This window comes from Camarhynchus parvulus, chromosome 3, assembly GCF_901933205.1.
Source record: "Camarhynchus parvulus chromosome 3, STF_HiC, whole genome shotgun sequence".
NCBI lineage: Eukaryota > Metazoa > Chordata > Aves > Passeriformes > Thraupidae > Camarhynchus > Camarhynchus parvulus.
The window spans coordinates 6,882,687-6,900,584 of NC_044573.1; the positions used below are offsets into that span (position 1 = coordinate 6,882,687).

At 49.6% G+C, this 17,898-nt stretch overlaps 2 protein-coding genes across 4 annotated transcripts in view; one reads left to right on the forward strand and one right to left on the reverse strand.

Annotated features, from left to right (window-relative positions):
• ITPKB (inositol-trisphosphate 3-kinase B) overlaps nt 1-5,743 on the forward strand; it is a 66,187-nt gene extending 60,444 nt beyond the window's left edge. The window contains exons 7-8 of the mRNA XM_030945119.1: nt 681-752; nt 3,360-5,743. Of these exons, the coding sequence (XP_030800979.1) occupies nt 681-752; nt 3,360-3,575 (288 nt within the window). The 3' untranslated portion in view covers nt 3,576-5,743. The remainder of the gene's footprint in view (nt 1-680; nt 753-3,359) is intronic.
• Nucleotides 5,744-14,131: 8,388 nt separating this feature from the next.
• STUM (stum, mechanosensory transduction mediator homolog) overlaps nt 14,132-17,898 on the reverse strand; it is a 48,091-nt gene continuing 44,324 nt past the window's right edge. For 2 of the 3 annotated variants that reach the window (XM_030945403.1, XM_030945405.1), the window contains exon 4: nt 14,132-16,198. The gene's annotated coding sequence lies outside the window, so the exon portion shown is untranslated. Of the gene's footprint in view, nt 16,199-16,925; nt 16,997-17,898 lie in introns of all 3 variants that reach the window. The other variant, XM_030945404.1, reaches the window with a different exon arrangement.

Here is a 17,898-nt window from a genome sequence, read left to right on the forward strand (position 1 = left end):
CATCATGCCATGCCTCTGGGTGGGGCTCCATGGCCAGTGCATTTTTATACAGCAATCCCACCTCTTGCCTTGCAAGTGTTTTACAGTGCCCAGATACTTGCTGTGTGTGTGTTCCTGTGCTTAATTCTTCTATATAAACCCCCAAAATCAGTGGAGGCCCCTGAGAATGTTTAGTGCCTTCCAGCAATTTGCAGGGATGCTCAAAAGGCTTGTGGTTCTTGATCTGTGTGCTGGCCATGGTGAAAGCCCTTCTGCCTACAGGACCAGCTTTGCAAAAGTGCTGATAACAGAGCTGCAGAAGTGTCTCATGATGTGTGACTGACTGAGTGCTAAAAAGACAGATGAAGTGAAGAGTTGATCTATGAAGGGAGTGCAGGGGAGAGGAAGAAGTAGCAGCTGCTGAACTAGGTGTTCCCACCATGGAGGCAGCAAGGGCACTCTGCAGAAAGCACCAGTTCAGCAAAAGCAGATGCTTTCACTAAGTTGTGAAAGCCACAGGAGCTCAGGGTGATGTAGAAGCCAAAAGGAAAAGTGGATCATAAAAAACTCTCCAGAGGGAAAGGTCTGTGGGAGGATGCTGGGCATGGGGGTGACTTTCCTGTCTGCCTCAATGCAGTGGTTTTTATGTAGGTTTCCTGCAACACTAATGCCTTGGATTTGGGGTTTTTTTGTAATTCCAGAACAGTTACCTTAACCGGTTGAAGGGTATCCGCGCTACCCTGGAGACATCCCCGTTCTTCAAGTGCCATGAGGTAATTCTGCTGTTTATATAGATCTGCCTGGAGAGGCAAACTGTTTAATCCCAGCTTGTCCAAGGAGACTAGTCAAAGTCAGGGACTGGTTTATTCCTATATCTGTATTTTCATGTGTGTATGTAATACTTACGTGCAAATATAGATGATAGCATGCAATGTTTGTGCATCTGACATGGGCTCAAATCCACTGAAAGCCAATGTTCAAACAGATTAAAAGTGATCTAGGAGGAACTGGCTGTTTATGACAGGGAAAATTCCCTAGTGTAAAAGCACAGGGGTTTTCTCGGGAGAAATGTCTATTTGAATGCATGTCAGGTATCATTTGGCTGACAGTTGCTCCACATGATCAGACAAGGCTTCAACACAGCCATAAATTGCAGATACCCCAAACATGCCTTTCCTGAGCTGGTTGGGGCACCACAGTATGAACTCTGCCTTTCAAAGGAATTTCATACAGAAATGAGTGTCCAATGATGCCAACATTTTCTATAGTGAAGACTCAGTGCTGATGGCAAAACAAGGAGGGAACACTATCTTTTCTGGCCATTTCAGGAACTGAAATGCTCCACAATTTAATGCAATAATTTTGCTGTTACATTTACTTAACAAAACATGAGAGTGCGTGTCCTTGTCGTGTGTGGTGTAGGAATAAAGAGCTTCATAGGAATCTTTCGAGTCCCAGGGCTCAGGAGCCACAGCTCCAAGAGCCCACTGTCCCTCATCCAGAGCCACCTCAGCCCCAGCCAGACGCTGAGAGTCCTGGCAGGAGCCAAAGGCAGATGGGGCCATGCCTCCTGGTGGCAGTGCCTGGAAAGCAGTTGGAAGGGAAATGTCAAAACTGAGGATTTCAGGGCAGTTCAGCACAGGAAACAAAATTCTCCCTGAAACAGAGTGCCAGGGTTTCATTTGAAAACACAGAAACAAAGCAGCCTTTCAAAGAGGGTTTGAAAGGAGTTTCTACTCCTTAAAAATTAAAAAGCAGCAGCTTTGACTTTCCATCCCACTTTGAGATGAAGCACAGCAGAAGGTCTGCCAAGCTCTGTGTCCCTCCATGGGGCCCTTGCTGAGCAGGGCTCCTCCAAGGAGCTGCGGGGGAATTGGGCAGTCCAGGACACACAAATGAGGAATGTCAGCAAAAGGCTTCTCCTTAAATTTAGAATGCTCTGTCCTGGCCAAGACAGAGGTTAGCAGGAGGAGAGCTAAAGATAAGCATTTCTTGGAAATAATACGCATCTCTGGACCTTGGACGTTTTCCCAACACACTGGAGGAAAAAGTCTCCTGAAAAATGTAAATTCATAACAGCTTTTGCAAACAGTACATGCATCCTGTTCAAAACCCTTGTCTAAAGGCAAACCTCAGGCTAAGCCCTGCTGATAGCAGGGATGTGGGAGTCCCCAGTAACATTTAGTGCTGCTGTTCTGGAGGGCTGACACCAGCTGGATTCTCTTCCATGTACCTCCACATCATAAGGGGCACTCCTGGCTCTCAGTGCTCTGCATCACCTCTGCTACAGCCCTTGCACTCTGGCCACCAAGGTCCCTATTTGTGACATAGGGGAAAGTGAGTTTATAATTCACCAATTCACTTATATCAGAATTTGGAAAGCAGTTTTCATTTGGAACAGCTCTGAAATGCACCCATTGGTGCTTTTCTGTAGAAGCCCCTGCTGAAATCTTCTGACTGGAAGAAGAGATTAAGCAGAAGAGCATGATGGTGACTGGCTTGATACTGATACACATTTCCTAAGCACCAGGAAGCCACAGCAGAGCTGCTGCTGGCTGTCAGCCTAGCTAGGACTGTGAGCCAGGGTGGGTCAGGATGCTGAACTGCTGAGCATCTCTCTGCTTTGTGTGTGGTGACCATTGGGCTTGTGGGGTCTCATCCCACTGCAACAGGCCTTGAGACTTTTGCTGTCAGAGCCCAAATGCACCTCTTGGCTTCCCTGGTCTTGCCCAGGCCACTGCTTGCTGCAGGATTTTCCCAAAAGCTGTTCAGGATGGATATGAAGGAGCCCTTCAAAGCAGATGCAGCCAAGTGAACTCAGACAAAAGGAAATCCATGCAGCTCTATACTTTGCATCCCCAGAGTGCTGTGAGTGCCAGGAGGATATTCTAGGGGCAGTCTGGGTGTAATTCAATGATGTTTGAAGCAGGAGACAGCAGGTTGCAAGTTACTTGTACTTAGAGTGTCCCCATCCCTGCAGCAGTGTCTGCAGGATTGGTGAGTGTGAAGAGCACGGGCTGACCACAAAGAACCAGCCTTGAAAAAAAACCCCATCTGAAGGTTGAGACAGTTTATCTCATTCCTTTCCAAGGGACCTTAGCTCATTTTCCAAAGTGACATCTTTATCTTTCAAGCCCATGTTTTTCTGATCCTCTCCTTCTGCCAAGACCTGGGATTTGTATGAGTAAATCAGCTTGTCCAAATGCCCCATTTGCATGTGCAAACACAACCAGTGGCACACAGAGCTTGCTTCTCCTCATGCAAAATTGCAGCATCATCTCTTGGAAATGCAGCCTGACTGAGACAAGGTGTCTGAAAGCCCCAAAGAAGGCTGAAAATGAGCAACAGGTGCACCACTAATTGGTCTCACCTCTCCACAGGTAATTGGGAGCTCTCTCCTCTTCATTCACGACAAGCAGGAACAAGCCAAAGTCTGGATGATTGACTTTGGGAAAACCACCCCACTGCCAGAGGGACAAGTTCTCCAGCACAACGTGCCCTGGGTGGAAGGGAACAGAGAGGATGGCTACCTCTGGGGGCTGGACAACCTCATTCAGATCCTGACAGAGTTGTCCCAGAGCGAAGACTTGAATTAAAGCCGCGCATCCGACTCTGCCACTACCCCCAGCCTGCCCCTGACTGACTCTTCTGAACTGCACTACAAGACACTTTCCAGCCCTCGCCCTCCCCATTTGAAAGCTATACTCTCCCTATTTAATGTGTTTTTGTTGTGGTCTTTTTTTAGGTTGTCTTGGTTGTTCCCCCCCGCCCCCCGCTCCCACCACCCCTCCTTGTAAATAGAGAGCTAACTTGCCAGAACAAAAGCTGAACTTGAAACCTTGGCTTTGCAGAGTCAGTGGGAGCAGGTGGCCCAGGGCAAGGGCATGCTTCGCCTGTCGTGCTTTTGTCTCTTGCTCAGCCTGATGTTTAGAGGGCTGGCGGAGGAAGGAGCCTCTTCCTGCACCAGGATCATCCTGAAAACACTCGGTGACCGTGCCCAGGACCCTCTGGCAGTCAGAGAGTGTGAGCAAGGTGTGGAGATGGTGAAGGACACTGTAGTGGAAGCCCTTTGGTTGTCTCTGCCAGCACCTTTCAGACCAGGGAGCTGGCTGTGCCAAGACCTTCAGAGAGCTGCTAGAAGGGCAGATCTGGGGTTTAATTTGTGCTCAAGACATCTTGTAGAGGTTGCTGTTATTTTTGAGTGGCACTGGAGGGCCAGGGCTTCCCTCCTGCTGCAGAGCCACGTAGTCAGGCACAGATATTTGCCATGGCCAGGTGCTTCCCCCCCACATTCCCCATGCTGAGTGCCCTGGTGAGCAAAATGGGCTCCTCTCTACAGCCTCAGCTCCCCTGCTAGGAGCTGCTTCCAGCCTACCTTAGCTGGGGTCTCCAATCCTCCCTAACTGGGAAAAATAGCTCATAAAGGACTACTATGAGACCTAAAGTAGCCATCCAGGTTGATCAGTCTTTTTTGTCAGCAGCTGAGCACATGTGTAGCGCCACCAATGCTCACACCTTGCCCAGGGCAACCCTCCTGCCTGGAGCTTGTCCATAATTTCCATCTGCATCAGGTGAAGGCTCACAGCACAAGGCAGCACCCAGCTCAGACACCTTTGGCAAAGCAAAGCTGGGGTCAGACATCCCTGTGCCTCCCCCTTTTTCCACAGAGCTGCCTGCTGGGGCCGTGTGAGGGCCCCATGCTCCTACTCCTGTGAAAACACCCAGTTCCCTGTTTAGGGTGGAGGCTATTTTTTAACTTCCTGGAACATTTGAAGCGAGCAGTGGCAGGGCTGCTGCGCCAAAGGTCATCCCTGGAGAGGCTGGCGGGGAGGGGAAGCTGCAGCAGCCCCCGCCTCGAGGAACCTGCAGCACACGGGGTGGTGCAGGAGCTTGGCAGCCATGGATCCCTCACCTGCTCCATCCATCCATCCATCCATCCATCCATCCCCAAACCCACTGTCCTGTCTCATTCCCCAGGAGCAGGGCTCCAGAGCCCCTCTGCCCTGGTTTGATGGGTCCAGCACCCAAGGAGGAGACCTCCCTTGCAGCAATAAGGAGGAGTTGGCCACCAAGCCATCTGCAGCCAAGCCTCTTCCCCAAGGACTGAAGTTTCCTAAGGTTTTTCTCAGTTCATAGCTCACCAGACAGGTGTCTTGTGCTTATCAGATGCCATTGTAAATGGATGCACTGTTTTAGCTCCTTGCCAGGCTTTCTAGATTAGCCCATGTAGAAGTGCCTTATAGACTTTGCCTCTGTTCCATTAGTGTCATGGAAAAGGTTGGGTTGTTTTTTTTTTTAAGTTATATTTATTTTCATCCCATTTTAATTGCACAAAACACTAAAATTTAATGCATGGAATATTTTTTTTAACTGTGTTTTTTTTTAGTTTTTAAGCCATGCCTTTTCCAGCTTTGGAGAAAGGGTGTGAACAGATATGCTATGTAGCTATGTACCACTTACTGCTGTACTTTAGCTTCGAGCTGCTCTTATATATGTACGTTATTTTTTAAGCCTGTTTATAAACCAGATCCCTCGCTTTGCGGCTTCAGAAGGAGCAGATTGTTGCTCTCAGATGTCTTATGCTTTCCTGGAGGCTGGAATGGTTGCTGTGAGGGATTTTCCCTGCTCCCACCACACCTCTTGGTCATTGGGTAATACAGAAAAAAAAATCCAAACCGGTCTGGAACACCAACGCACAGTGCCTGTAAAAAAGTCCTGTAACATTGCAAATAAAGGCATATGGGAAGCATTCCCCTGGTGTGCAGTCAGTGTCTGCCCTGTGCAGCTTGTGGCAGCCTTGGAACAGCCTTTCATGTCCATGGCTGGGGGGGAATCGGGCTCCAGCAGTGCTGTATAAAAGCAAGAGTAGGGAAGGACCCTGTGCTGGGAACAGATCCTGACAAACAGGAACTGGCTCTGCAGGGAGCAGGGCAGGGAGAGAGCAGAACTGGGGCTGTGGGAGGCCCAGGCTCAGTGGGAGCTGCTTCCCAGAGAGGCTTGAATTTCTCCATTCCCCCTTCTGCAGGGAAGGCCACTGAAGGCAGCTCCAATTTTTTTTGGAATGTGTTTGGCTCCCACTGAGTGGTTTCTGAGTGCCACCCTGTGATTCCTGCCCTGGAGAATACCAAAGCACCCAGGAGAATCAGAGCTGCTTGGCACAGCCAAACACTCCCCCAGCTCCTCTCCTTCTCAGCTGCACTGTGGGCAGGGCCAGAGGGTTTGGACCACAAAAAACCCCCAGGTTGTTTCTGCAGTGAAAGAGGAATCAGGCTGTAGAGCCTGAAGGCGGCTTCGTTCCCTCCTGGCTGGTTGTGCAAGCACAGGACAGCAGGAGCTGTTCTGGCACAGATGAAACTAAAGCCAGATTTAGTGCCCAGACCCTCAGGAGCAGCCCAGCCTGGGAACCAGACCTGGCTCACCACGGATCCTCTAAAAGAAACTGCAGGAGAAACCCTGCAGTGTGGAATGTGGAGACTAGAAACCTCTTGGTCTGAGGCAGGGCTGGCAGGACGCTGGATGTGAAGCTGCTGCCTGTGCACCAGCGGTCTCTCCTGGGCTGTGGGAAAGCAAACACGTTTCCTGTCTGGCTGCTGAGCTCACTCCAGCAGAACTGACAGCCCCTGATTGACTTATAGGTCCAGTTTTTGGGGTCTCTCTGGTCTGTGACTCCTCTTCCTAGCTTTGGAGGAAAACAAAAGACTCCAAAACTTACCGAGCTGCACCCTGAAATGCAAAAACAGAGAGTGAAGAGCCCTGTTCTGTGAAAACCTCTCTTGAGAGTTGAGGAAACGCCATGACGTTGTGGAGAGTGTGCAGAAAAATTCACAGTGCCAGAGGCTTATGTCCAGAAAGGAGACAAAGGAGTCCTGTAACTTCATTTGAGTAAAGGGAATGGCCATGGGGCATTTCCCCTAGGGTCTATCAAACTATTGGAGGATGCAGCCTCCTTCTTATCCTAATTTCCTGGTCACAACACCCTTTTCCTTTCCCAGTTGGCTTAGGTGCTTGGAAGGTACAGACTTTCCAATAGGCCTACAGCATGTCCCCCTCTAATATGCCCATCCCTACTTTTTTGTATCTATAACAAAGCAATATTCATAATTCTGTTCAATCTTTGTTCTTCTTCTCTAAGTTCAGGAATTTAACACGGCCTTGGCTGAGCAGCAGTCTGTGTCAATTGGTAACATTTTCTAGTTTCTCCCATTCCTTCCCTATCTAGAAGTCCCTGGCCCTATCTACAAGCAGATTTACATGGTCTGTAAAGACACATTCATCCTATTCCTTTCAAAGGAGAAGGGAGTAAGTCAGGAGAAGAAACCCCTTGTGGCTGAGTGCTGCTGACCCTAGGGTTTATCAGAGGGTTGGGATGGGGCATGGCACATGGCACAGCAAGAGCCTGGCTTGGCCTCCCTGCCTGGCTTTTCTGCACCCCCAAAGCAACCCCACAGCTCCCTGCCACCTTATGCATTAATAAACTAATTGATTCATAAACTTAATATAGAGAAGAGGGGCCAGGACTTACATTAGTGCAAGAAAGAAAGCTTTACACCTTGCTGAGGTCTCTACCCTACCAGAACAGAGCCTGGCAGCACCTCCAGCACTGCCAGTGGGTGCAAGGTCATCTGCTCAGGCTGTAGGTAGGGAGGGGCAGCTCCTTCAGCCTTGTCTGACGGGGCACTACTTGGCAGAATGAGCCTCCCGTAAATCAGGGGGTGCTGGGGGCCAGCTGGGCACTCCAGCCTCTGAAAATGCAGGACTTGGTGTGATGGTAGACAGGGATCAAACAGTGCTCTCAGCCTTGTTCCCGACACAAGCTGCTGAGGTTTTGGGGGGTCTCAGGAGGGATTTTACCCCTGCCATGGGGTAAAATCCTTCATCCCCCAGCCTGAAGCCTGGCAACAGCCCCAGGGCTGCCGTGTTCTCCTGCCCGGTGTGGCTGGGGGGAAGCAGGAGTGCGGAGTGGAAAATCTCCTGCCTCTGTGCTGCTGCGGGGGATGCATGGCCGGGGCAGCATGGGGACACCACGGCAGCGGTGACAGCGTGGCTAAGCAGCACCTGAGGTGTGGAGGATGCTGATCAGCCTGGGGATGCTTTTCCCCTCACCCACTTTGCCGTGAGGTTGTGCCTGGCACCTCCAGAGTCCTGCTGCCTTGGAGATGTTTTGGGGGCCATGCTGCCGGGGTACCCTCCAGCCTTCAGTGGGGTTCGATCTCAGCCGCACTAGGGCTGTGCCCCCCCTTTCTGCCGTCCCTTAAAAACCAGACCCGACCTCCCCGTCCCGTGTGGGGCGGACACGGGCTCCAGGGGCCGGGCGCGCTCCTCATGGCGCTTCCCCCGCGGGCCGGGAGGCGGCGCTGTGCCCCCGGCGGCGGGCAGGCCTCGCCTCGCGGCGGGCAGGGCCCCGCGCCTCACGGGATGTTCCCCGTGGGATGCGCCCCAAGCGCCGCTGCTTTGAGGCTTTTTCTCCACCCCCCGCCGCTTTTGGGGTTTGGGTTTCGCATTACGAGCTGGGGAGGTGGTTAAAATTAATAAACCCTGCCCTTTCTAGCAGCGGCTCCATTCCGGAGCCAGCCTGAGCAGGGCAAGGGGTGAAGGGTTCGCGTTGCCCGCATCTCCTTTGTGGGTGGTTCTAGGGGTGAGTGTGGAAAACGCCAATCACTTGTTTTTAAAATTTTTAAAGTTTAATAGTAATAAAATGGTTATAAAAATAGTAATATAATTACAGTAATAATAATTTGGACAATTCAGATTAGGACAATACGGGACAATAAAAACAAAGAGTTATGGACAGTCCAGGCACCTCTTTCTGGGCAAAATAAGCCCAAAAAAGGACCCACGTTAACAGAGGATTAACCCTTAAAAGCAACAGCCTGTTGCATATTCATACACCTCATCCATGATGCATAAATTCCATTCAAACAAAGGATTCTGTCTGATCAGTGTCAGCTTCTTCCTCTGAATCCTAATGGGAAGAAGTTGGTTTCTTCTGATAAGAGAGAATTATTCTTCTGGTAATTCTTTTCCTCTGAAAGATTTAGGTGTCCTGTGGCTGCTATCTCAGTGCGAGTCCTCCCTTTAAAGAGAGTATCTTACATAGCATAGTTTCTATTTTAACATTATGCTATAACTCTAAAACTATATTTAACACACTACTTAAGCAAATTAATACAGCATAATTTTCTAACATAATGCATATAATATTAATTTCAATATTTGTGAAAAGCCAATCATAAAATACGCATTCTTCACAGGCTCCATCCCGGAGCCAGCCTGAGCAGGGCTGAAGGGGGTGAAGGGTTCCTGCTGCCCACATCTCCTCTCTGGGTGGTTCTAGGGGTGAGAGGCTGGGGGAACACGTCTCTCCTCAGGGTTGGAGCCCCCCAGCAGCCCCAGCCCCTGGGGACAGCTTTCCCACTCCCACTCTCATTTGAGTCTGCATTTTGTTGGCTTCCCTGCCCTTAAAAAAAATACAAATTTGCTCTTTGTTATTGTGAAGTGTAAAAATGAAACATTTAGAAACCCCTGGGGAATGGGAGAAGTGGGCAGGGCCCTGCTATAGCGTCCGCTGGTTTGGTTTGTCTTTTGCCACGCAAAAGTTTGAAGTCCACGGAAGCAGTCACACTGTGCTCCTGCAGTCCTGGGGTCCCAGGGATGACCTGCCATGCCCAGGCCCACACTTGACCCCCAGAGTGGGGCTGTGGACACAGCTCTGCCACATCCTGCACCCCCAGTGCCTGAACCACCACGAGTGATTCCTCCAGCAAGGAAGGCTTTATATGGGGATTTGTCACGGACATATTTTATGAAAAATCCTTACCTTAGGCTCTTTTCTCCTGAGAAGCTGAGAGGCCTCAGAAATGAAATGTAAACAATAATTATCTGCTGCTGTGGAATGCAACAGGTGCATCTTTGATTGGTCTTATGTGGTTGTTTTTAATTAATGGCCAATCACAGCCCAGCTGTCTTGGACTCTCTGGTCAGTCACAAGATTTTATTATCATTCCATTCCTTTCCTTTCAAGCCTTCTGAGGAAATCCTTTCTTCTATTCTTTTAGTATAGTTTTAACATAATATATATAATAAACCAGTAAATCAGCCTTCTGAAACATGGAGTCAAGATTATCATCTCTTCCCTCGTCCTGGGACCCCTGCGAACACCGCCACACTGGTGCCCCGTGTGTGGGACATTGCCACAGGGATTTACTGCTCTGGGGACTGTTGTTTTTTTACAGTCAGGTATTCTCTGTCCAGCTGTCTCAGCAGTTCCTGCTGCTCTGCAGGATGGAACTGTGCTTCCACCCTGGAACAGCCAGAGAGCACAGGAGAGCTGCTGCTGGTGCCACTTAGAAGAGAAAGCCCATGGAGGAGGCTGCTGAGTGATTCCAATCTGAGCTGCTCTGGAAGAAACAGACATTTTGGGACCCCAGCAACTCATCCCACTTCTGGCATTGTTGCACTGCCTGCTTGGGGCTGGTTTGTTGGGACTTTGTGCCTCCTACCATTCATTTGGTGTGTGTTAACAATGTCAGACCTGCAAGACCTGGGGCCAGCTCCCCCCATCCACGTTGCCTGGTGCCAGGGTGTTCAAACACACCTTCCCTAGTGTAGAAAGCTAAGATTTTAAACCACCAGGATGAAGGAGCACGAAAAGAAATAGAGGCACAAAATTATTTACTCAAACACCTGACCAGAGCCAGGAAACAAAATCAAATACTTTCATTTCTAGTGACTGACCTCTGTGCCAGAAGGGGCTTTTGCTCCAAGATGGTGTACATGCTGCTTTCCATGGCAGGAACCCCAGGACTTCTGCAGGGACACACACACACACACAGATCTGCTTCTCTTGTAGCAGTGGGGTTGGCTCAGAGAAGGGAATGCGAGAAGAAAAATCAGCAGGAGTCTGTAGTAGCAAGATGAGGTGCTACAGATATATTTCCCCCTTTGCAAAAGATCTGTGGCTAAAAAAAAAACATTTCCCACTGGCAGCGTGGTATCTTTTTCTGGTGCTAAATTCATGTTTCATCTTTTTTTATGCCTCCAGAACAGCGAGGGGAGATGGCAGGACCCGTGGGTGGGCTCTGAGGGGTGCCACGTGCTGCCTCCCACCACTCACCAGCCCCAGGCAGGCGCTGCAAACATGCCCTGATGCAACTGCCACGCTCTGCACGTGCCCAGCTGCTTTTCCCTGTGGGAAATGGCTCTGCAGGAAGGCTCACAGGCCCTCTGGGTTACAGGGTGTGAAAAGTGCATATTGTATGGCTCTACGCAGATATTTACTCTATGTATTTTGTTGTATTGGTTAGTAGTGCTGCATTAACATTTTAATAATATGATAAATGTAGTTAAAAGGTAACTTTTGTAGTTAAAATCGGAACTATGTAAGTGGGATATTTTTTAAAGAAGGGAATGAGGTACTTGCACCAGATAGCAGCCACAGGACACCTAAATCTTTCAGAGAAAAAGAATTTATTGCTCCATTATCAGAAGAAACTGACTTCTTCCTGCCTGGCTAAGGATCGAAGGCACCTTAGGATTAGGAGGAAGAAGTTGAGGATGACCAGACAGAATCCTTTGTTTGAATGGAATTTATGCATCATGGATGAGGTGTATGAATATGCAACAAGCTGTTGCTTTTAAGGGTTAATCCTCTGTTAAGGTGGGTCCTTTTTGGGCTTATTTTGCCCAGAAAGAGGTACCTGGACTGTCCATAACTCTTTGTTTTTATTGTCTCGTATTGTCCTAAATCCAAATTGTCCAAATTATTATTACTGTAATTATATTACTATTTTTATAACCATTTTATTACTATTAAACTTTAAAAAAATTAAAAACAAGTGATTAGCGTTTTTCACACAGGGGAATCATTAAGGATCAGAGGATGTCTCTTGAGCACTTGTGAGCCTCAGTGCTGCTGTCCGGGGAGCATCCCCAGGGCAGGTTGGTGCCATCCTATCCTTTGAACCCATTGTATCCTTTGGCACGAGTGGGACAGGCAGTGACAGTGGCTGCTCTGGTGGGCAGAGGTTCCAGCAGGGCAGGTTGCAGCATTCTGAGAGTGCCCGGGCACTCCCACGCAGTCTCTGCAAGGGACAGTGGCTCCTAATCCCTGTGCTGCCCACCCAGCAGCATGTGGGCCTTTGAATAAGCAGAATTTAAGGCTGGAATTTGGCATTCATCTGGCTGGCCTGAAGCCAAGGCCTGTCTCTTAAAACGCACAACTTCCCTTCACATCTCTGGCAGTGCAATCCTTGGTGTGCCCCAGACATGAGCATACACTCCTGCCAGCCTTGCAGCTTACATCCTCTTCCACAGGGCTGCAGTTTTCCTGTGGAAACAAGCTCTGAAATAGCCTGTAATTATAATATTACTTCCTAGGATCAGGTGCTATCTTCTCATAGCTGCATGTGGATCTGAATGTGTATTTGTACTGCATGACTTTGAGGTTTAGAGATAGTACATGCATACCTTGCAATAACCCTCCTCTGCACAGACATTTTTTTTTTTTTTTAATGGTTGCTCAGGCTAGTTTGAGAAGAATACAGTTGAAATTATGCTTTTCTAAATGTGTATCTCTAAATGATCCAATATCCAGGTGATGTATTTCTATGTCTCTGCAGTGAGAGCTGCTGGTGGGCAAACCCTGGCTCCCTTTTGGGGTGAGCTGCAAGGCAGAACTGACCCCAGCCCTGCTGCACAAGCTGCCTTTGCCCCACCAGTGTAACAGCTCCAATAGCCCAGACTCTCCCAGATGGCCTCATGCAAAGCCCACCTGCATACACTGATTGCTCTGGATCCTGCAGGAGGTCACAGCTGCTCCCCATCCCCCTGGGAGTGGTGTTGGTGCTGTGGCTGCAGCCCTATGGGCTCCCAGCAAGAGCTGCTGCAGGACTGGATGCATCCCAGAGATGTAGGGCAGCTGTAAGGAGGTGAGCTGGTCTGGGGAGGCTGCAAGTGGAGAGGGAGGGAATGGTCCCTGTTGTGTGGTGGTTGCTGGAAAGGGACTTTCCTTGGAGCCACCACTGTGTGCTGCACAGAGCAAGGGCTGGGCTCTGAGGGCACCTGGGCTGGCTCTGCTCTTGTGTTGGGGTGTGAGCCAGCTCAGCCCTGAAGTCAGGGTGAGCTGTGTGCTGGCTGTGGGCCTCCCTTGGGAAGAGGTGGGTGCCCAGGAATGTGGCGTGGAGGTTTTCCCTGCGTCTCATCTGTCTCCATCAAGCTCCAGTTTTTGGCTTTGCTTTCATGTGGTTTATTGCTGATCTTCCTCCTCCCCTTCTGAAATGGTTCCATTAGCAGGGTGCTAAAGAAATCTCTCTGAGATAATTATCCCAGCTCTCTCCAGTGTGTTTGCCACGTGCTGGTGTGTCTGCATGGGTGTATTAATAGTATCACACTACTCTTATGTCAGTGTTCATCCCAAAGTGCTTCCCCTGCTGAGGGCTGGATAGAAGCACACAGAAAGTGAAAGGAGCTCCTGCCTCACCTCCAGAGCCCTCAGAGCCATGGGATGTGAGAAGACCCCTTTTGCTGGTCTTGCACCAACTCTGAGTTTGGCCCCCTGATCCAGCTGGGATGTCCCATGTGTTTCCCTACCCACAGTGGCTTTGGGGAGGGAGCAGAGCAGTCGTGTTTTGTGGCATTGTATATCACAGGAGGAGCATGGAGTGTGGATGGATGGCTGTGCAGGTGTTCTGACAAGCTGCCTCTCATGGGAAGGCTCTGCCACCTGCTCAGCTCTGCTCAGGTGTCTGTGGCCAAGCCCCTGGCAGCACGTGGGCTGTTGTCTCATGGGGAGCAGGGATAATGCACCTGGAGTCATATTAAAATGTTCAAATTGTGAACAAAACCCCGTCAAGAAAAATTGCTGGTAGGCATGTGCACAGGGCAACACAGGGTGGCTTTTCCCCCTCCCTTGTCTCTGTTCCAGAGGTTCAGGTGAGGCTCCTCACCAGCCTTCTACTCCTCTGGAAGGTTCTGGTTGTGAATTCCTTGAGGAAGCCATGTCCTGCCCCCTGCCTCCTCTCCTCAGGGGATGTGGGTGCGGGCTGGTGTCTGCTGGATGCTCTCCATCACCTCACTGGTGGGAGGAGAAGAGAACCCATTTGGAATCAGGGGTGATGGGGTTTCTCCAGGTGACACAAAAAGACTCTGCATTTCATTCCAGCTGTCCAGCAATAGAATATATTTAACTTTAAAAAAAAAATATCCACAGTATCAAAACACAAGAAGTCACAATCCAACACTCAGTGATATAAACAGGCATACAAATGGTCCTCTGCAATCCCTCAGTTTGGCCTCCAGTACCAAAAGGAAAGGTGGGCTCACCAGCGATGTGCAAACGGCACAGATGGGCAGGCCCCTGCTCCCTCCTTCCTAAGGTGGAAAATCTGAGCTACACATGCATGGCCAAAACCACAGAGCACACAGACCTGAGCCAGCTATCCCCCTGCCAGCCTTGGGAGCAGTGCCTGTGCCGGGGTGTGGTGGGTGGAGGAGGGGTGTGGGCCAGGGTGGGATCACCTGCTGGGTGTCTGGGGGTGCACTGCATCACCTCCAGCAGTGCTGGCACAGGGGAGCCCCTCTTTTGATCGCAAGCCAAAATGTGCCATTCCCTCCCACCTGCCTGTTGAAAGCATTCTCAGAGCTGGAAGATGGATTGAGCTGCTCTGGCCTTTGCCATTCTTACAGCCTGAACAAAACCTTCACTTCCCACTGCACCATTCCAGCAGTGGGAACAGGATGTTGTTGCTTCCCTCTGGCCGCTTGGGTGGGTGCAAGAGAAGTAGGACTTGACTTTTAGCCTGGCTTAGGTATTTATACAGATGACAAGACGAGGAAGGATGGGTTGTGGCTAGCATGTGCTCTGGTGGGATTCACTGTAATGAACCCTGCTTCAGATGGTGCCACTGTGTCCTGGGGTTTTACACCATGCTGCTCCCACAGGGGGATGGGAATGCTGAGTGCCAGTTTGGGAAATAAATTGCAGCACTGCTTCAAAGTGCATTGTATGTGTGAGCATGAAGCAAAGCCAGCTGGAAAGTACAGGGCTGTGTTGCCACACCATGGTTGGCAAGCATGTGGGAGAAGACATTGCTTTTACCTGGGGAGCAATGTCAGATCTAGCCAGGATCGACTTGTACCTGGGGTTTGGATGTCAAGGAACTCTTGGTGGTGTCTTGCAGTGGATGCAGTTTGGGCTGGGTAGCAATAAAAGGCATCCTGGCTAGAGTGTATACATGTGTGTGAACTGCAGGGTCAGCCCAGAAGAAGCAGGAGGCAAGGAATAAAACAGCCCTCTGGAGAATACTGGGACTGTGAGCTTCAGCTTCCTACCCACAGAGCTCAGCACAACACTCACAGCAAGAGTTAAAGGGCAATTTCCAGCACCACTGGAAGGTCTTTAATAAAATGTGTGCCAGTCAATGCACACAGGGAGGGACAGGCAGCTTTGTGTCTTGGGCAGCACAGGGTGTGGCACAGAGGGAGTCCCCTCTCACATCTGACTCTCCTGACCCATGGCTGTGTGTGCCAGAACTGCTCCCAGCACAAAGCCCCACTGACCTTCCCAGCTGTGAGCAACCCCAAGCCCCTGCAGCAAGGATGGCCAACCAGGCAAAAGGCTGGGAGGGTGGGGGGTCACCTCCCAAAGCGCCTTTTCCATGGTAAATATGGATTTGGCAACACCAGTGACCTTGGGAAAATGGTACTGTGCCTTGCAGTGCAGTGGCTGGGCTGACCCAGGATGAAGCTGTTTTCTCACTGGGTTGGTTCCTCCCTGGAATTGCTTTCCAATGAGTAGTAAATCAGTCGTTCAGCCCAGCTGGGTTCAAGTACCAAGAAGATATTTCATTAAAGCCCTTTTTTTGTTTTGGTTGTTGTTTGGGGTTTTTTTTTTTGAAAAACCTGTTTTTTCACAATCAGAAAGGAGCAGCAGAAAAATTCCGTGTTGCTGGCAGATGGGGGTGGAGCAACTGCATTTATTCTTCATTACCCACGATCACTCTTTAGCTGTAAAACTCGCATGTCAAACATCTACATTTACAAAGCAGCTGATGGTGCTGGGATAGCTGGGGGCCATGCACATCGGACCAGAGGAGGGGCTTGGGCTGTGCCCTCTGGCTGTGCTGGTTTGCAGCTGGTCACAGCTCCCACAGGAGGTGGAGGTGTTGTCCCCTCTGCAGTGCTTCGGAAGGAGGTGTGAAAACGCCGGGTTGTTAATTTTACCCTAAAGAGAAAAAAAAAAAGAAGTAATTGTTGATAGGGGAAAGCTCCAGATTTTCACTTGTAGCTGTGTCTTCACAGCGTGGCTTTTCTTGTCAGTGCCTGGATTGTGGGCACCAGACAGGCCCCTCCAGATGCTGCCAGCTGTCCACAGAACTGACCTCTTGTGAGAGGAGGAAAACCAAGTGGAGGATGTGGTACTAAAGATGGGGAGAACAGAACCGCCTGGTGAGCACAGCCCTGCCCTGGGCTCAGTCTCTGAGCTCCCACTGCTTGCCATGGGGAGACCTGAAGCCACGGTGAGGGGCTCACCTGGGGCATTCACGTTCTCTGAAAAAAACCCCTTCGCCCTGGATTTTTCTCCTGGGAAGCTGAGAAGCCTCAGAAAAAAGGAAAATAATTCTTATCTCATTTGCTTCTCCTGTGTTGTGCTCATGTGGAATGTGTTTGGAGATTGTTTACCCACAGGTGATTGTTTCATTGGATTCTGCTGGGAGTTGTTTTGACTCTTTGGCCAACTGGGGCCAAGCTGTGTCAGGACTCTGGAAAGAGTCACGAGTTTTCATTATTATCTCTTTAGCATTCAGTAAGTATCTTTTCTATATTTTTTAGTATAGTATTCTTTAATATAATGTAGTATCATAAAGTGATAAATTTGCCTTCTGAGAGCATGGAGTCAGATGCATCATTCCTTCCTTCATCAGGGCATTCCCTGCAAATACAATACTCACCATTGCCTGAGAGCAGGCTGCTGCTCACACCCGGGCTGGGGGGAGCTTGGCAGTGCCAGTTTTATTCAGGGCTATTGGAAAAAGCAGAGGGATTTATCATTTTTATTACTACCACAGGACAGCCTTGGGGAAAATGCAATTTGATGCTTGCTGCCTGGTAGCAAGGCCAATTTATAAAGCTGAGAGTGGGAAACTGTCTGCTTCTAATTAAAATCAATTAAGCAAATCACCACAATAGGCAAAAAAAAGGCTTTTTGTCCTGGGTGACATTTGACAGATTTCAGCACCTCTGAAGTGGTGCATTGAGTGTTTTCTTGGCTTCAACAATTCAGTAAGAAGGTGAAAGATAAGAAATTTTAAAGAGCAAAACCTGAAAGTAAATTATAAATCCCACACCTCATCTCTGCATTGCTCAGACTCCTTCATGCAATAAATGCAGGCAGCACCCAGACCTAACCAAAGTGATGCTCTCAGAGACCTGCAGCCATCCCAGGGAGGGCAGCATTTCCATTCAGTCCTTTCCCAGCCAATACAATTCTCTCATCCTCACTAGAGCAGAGACAGACAGCACCAAGTGTGGCCCAGAAGGTCAGCAAAACCCTGGTGATGCTGATGAGGAGCTTATTCTGTCCCTTTTTGTTCCCAGGGGACCTTTTGTGCAGGTGCTGGTTCTCTGGGATGGGGCATCTGCTGCTGATCTGACTGACATCTGATGCCACAGGAGATGTGACTTTTGGCACTTTAGGCCCAGTGAAAATACCAGCTTGTTTATTCCTCCCCAGCCTGAGGCTTCTTGTGCTGCCTGTCCACTACACATTTAAATCCACCTTCTAAAAGTGAACCCAACTTCACAGGCACCAGAAGAAGTTGTTCTTAAGCCACACTTGCTGCTCCTATTCCAAAGGCTTTGCCTGGTTCCTTTTATCCATGGCCTGTTATCCATGTCTGCAGGGCTCCTGCACACCCATCCTGA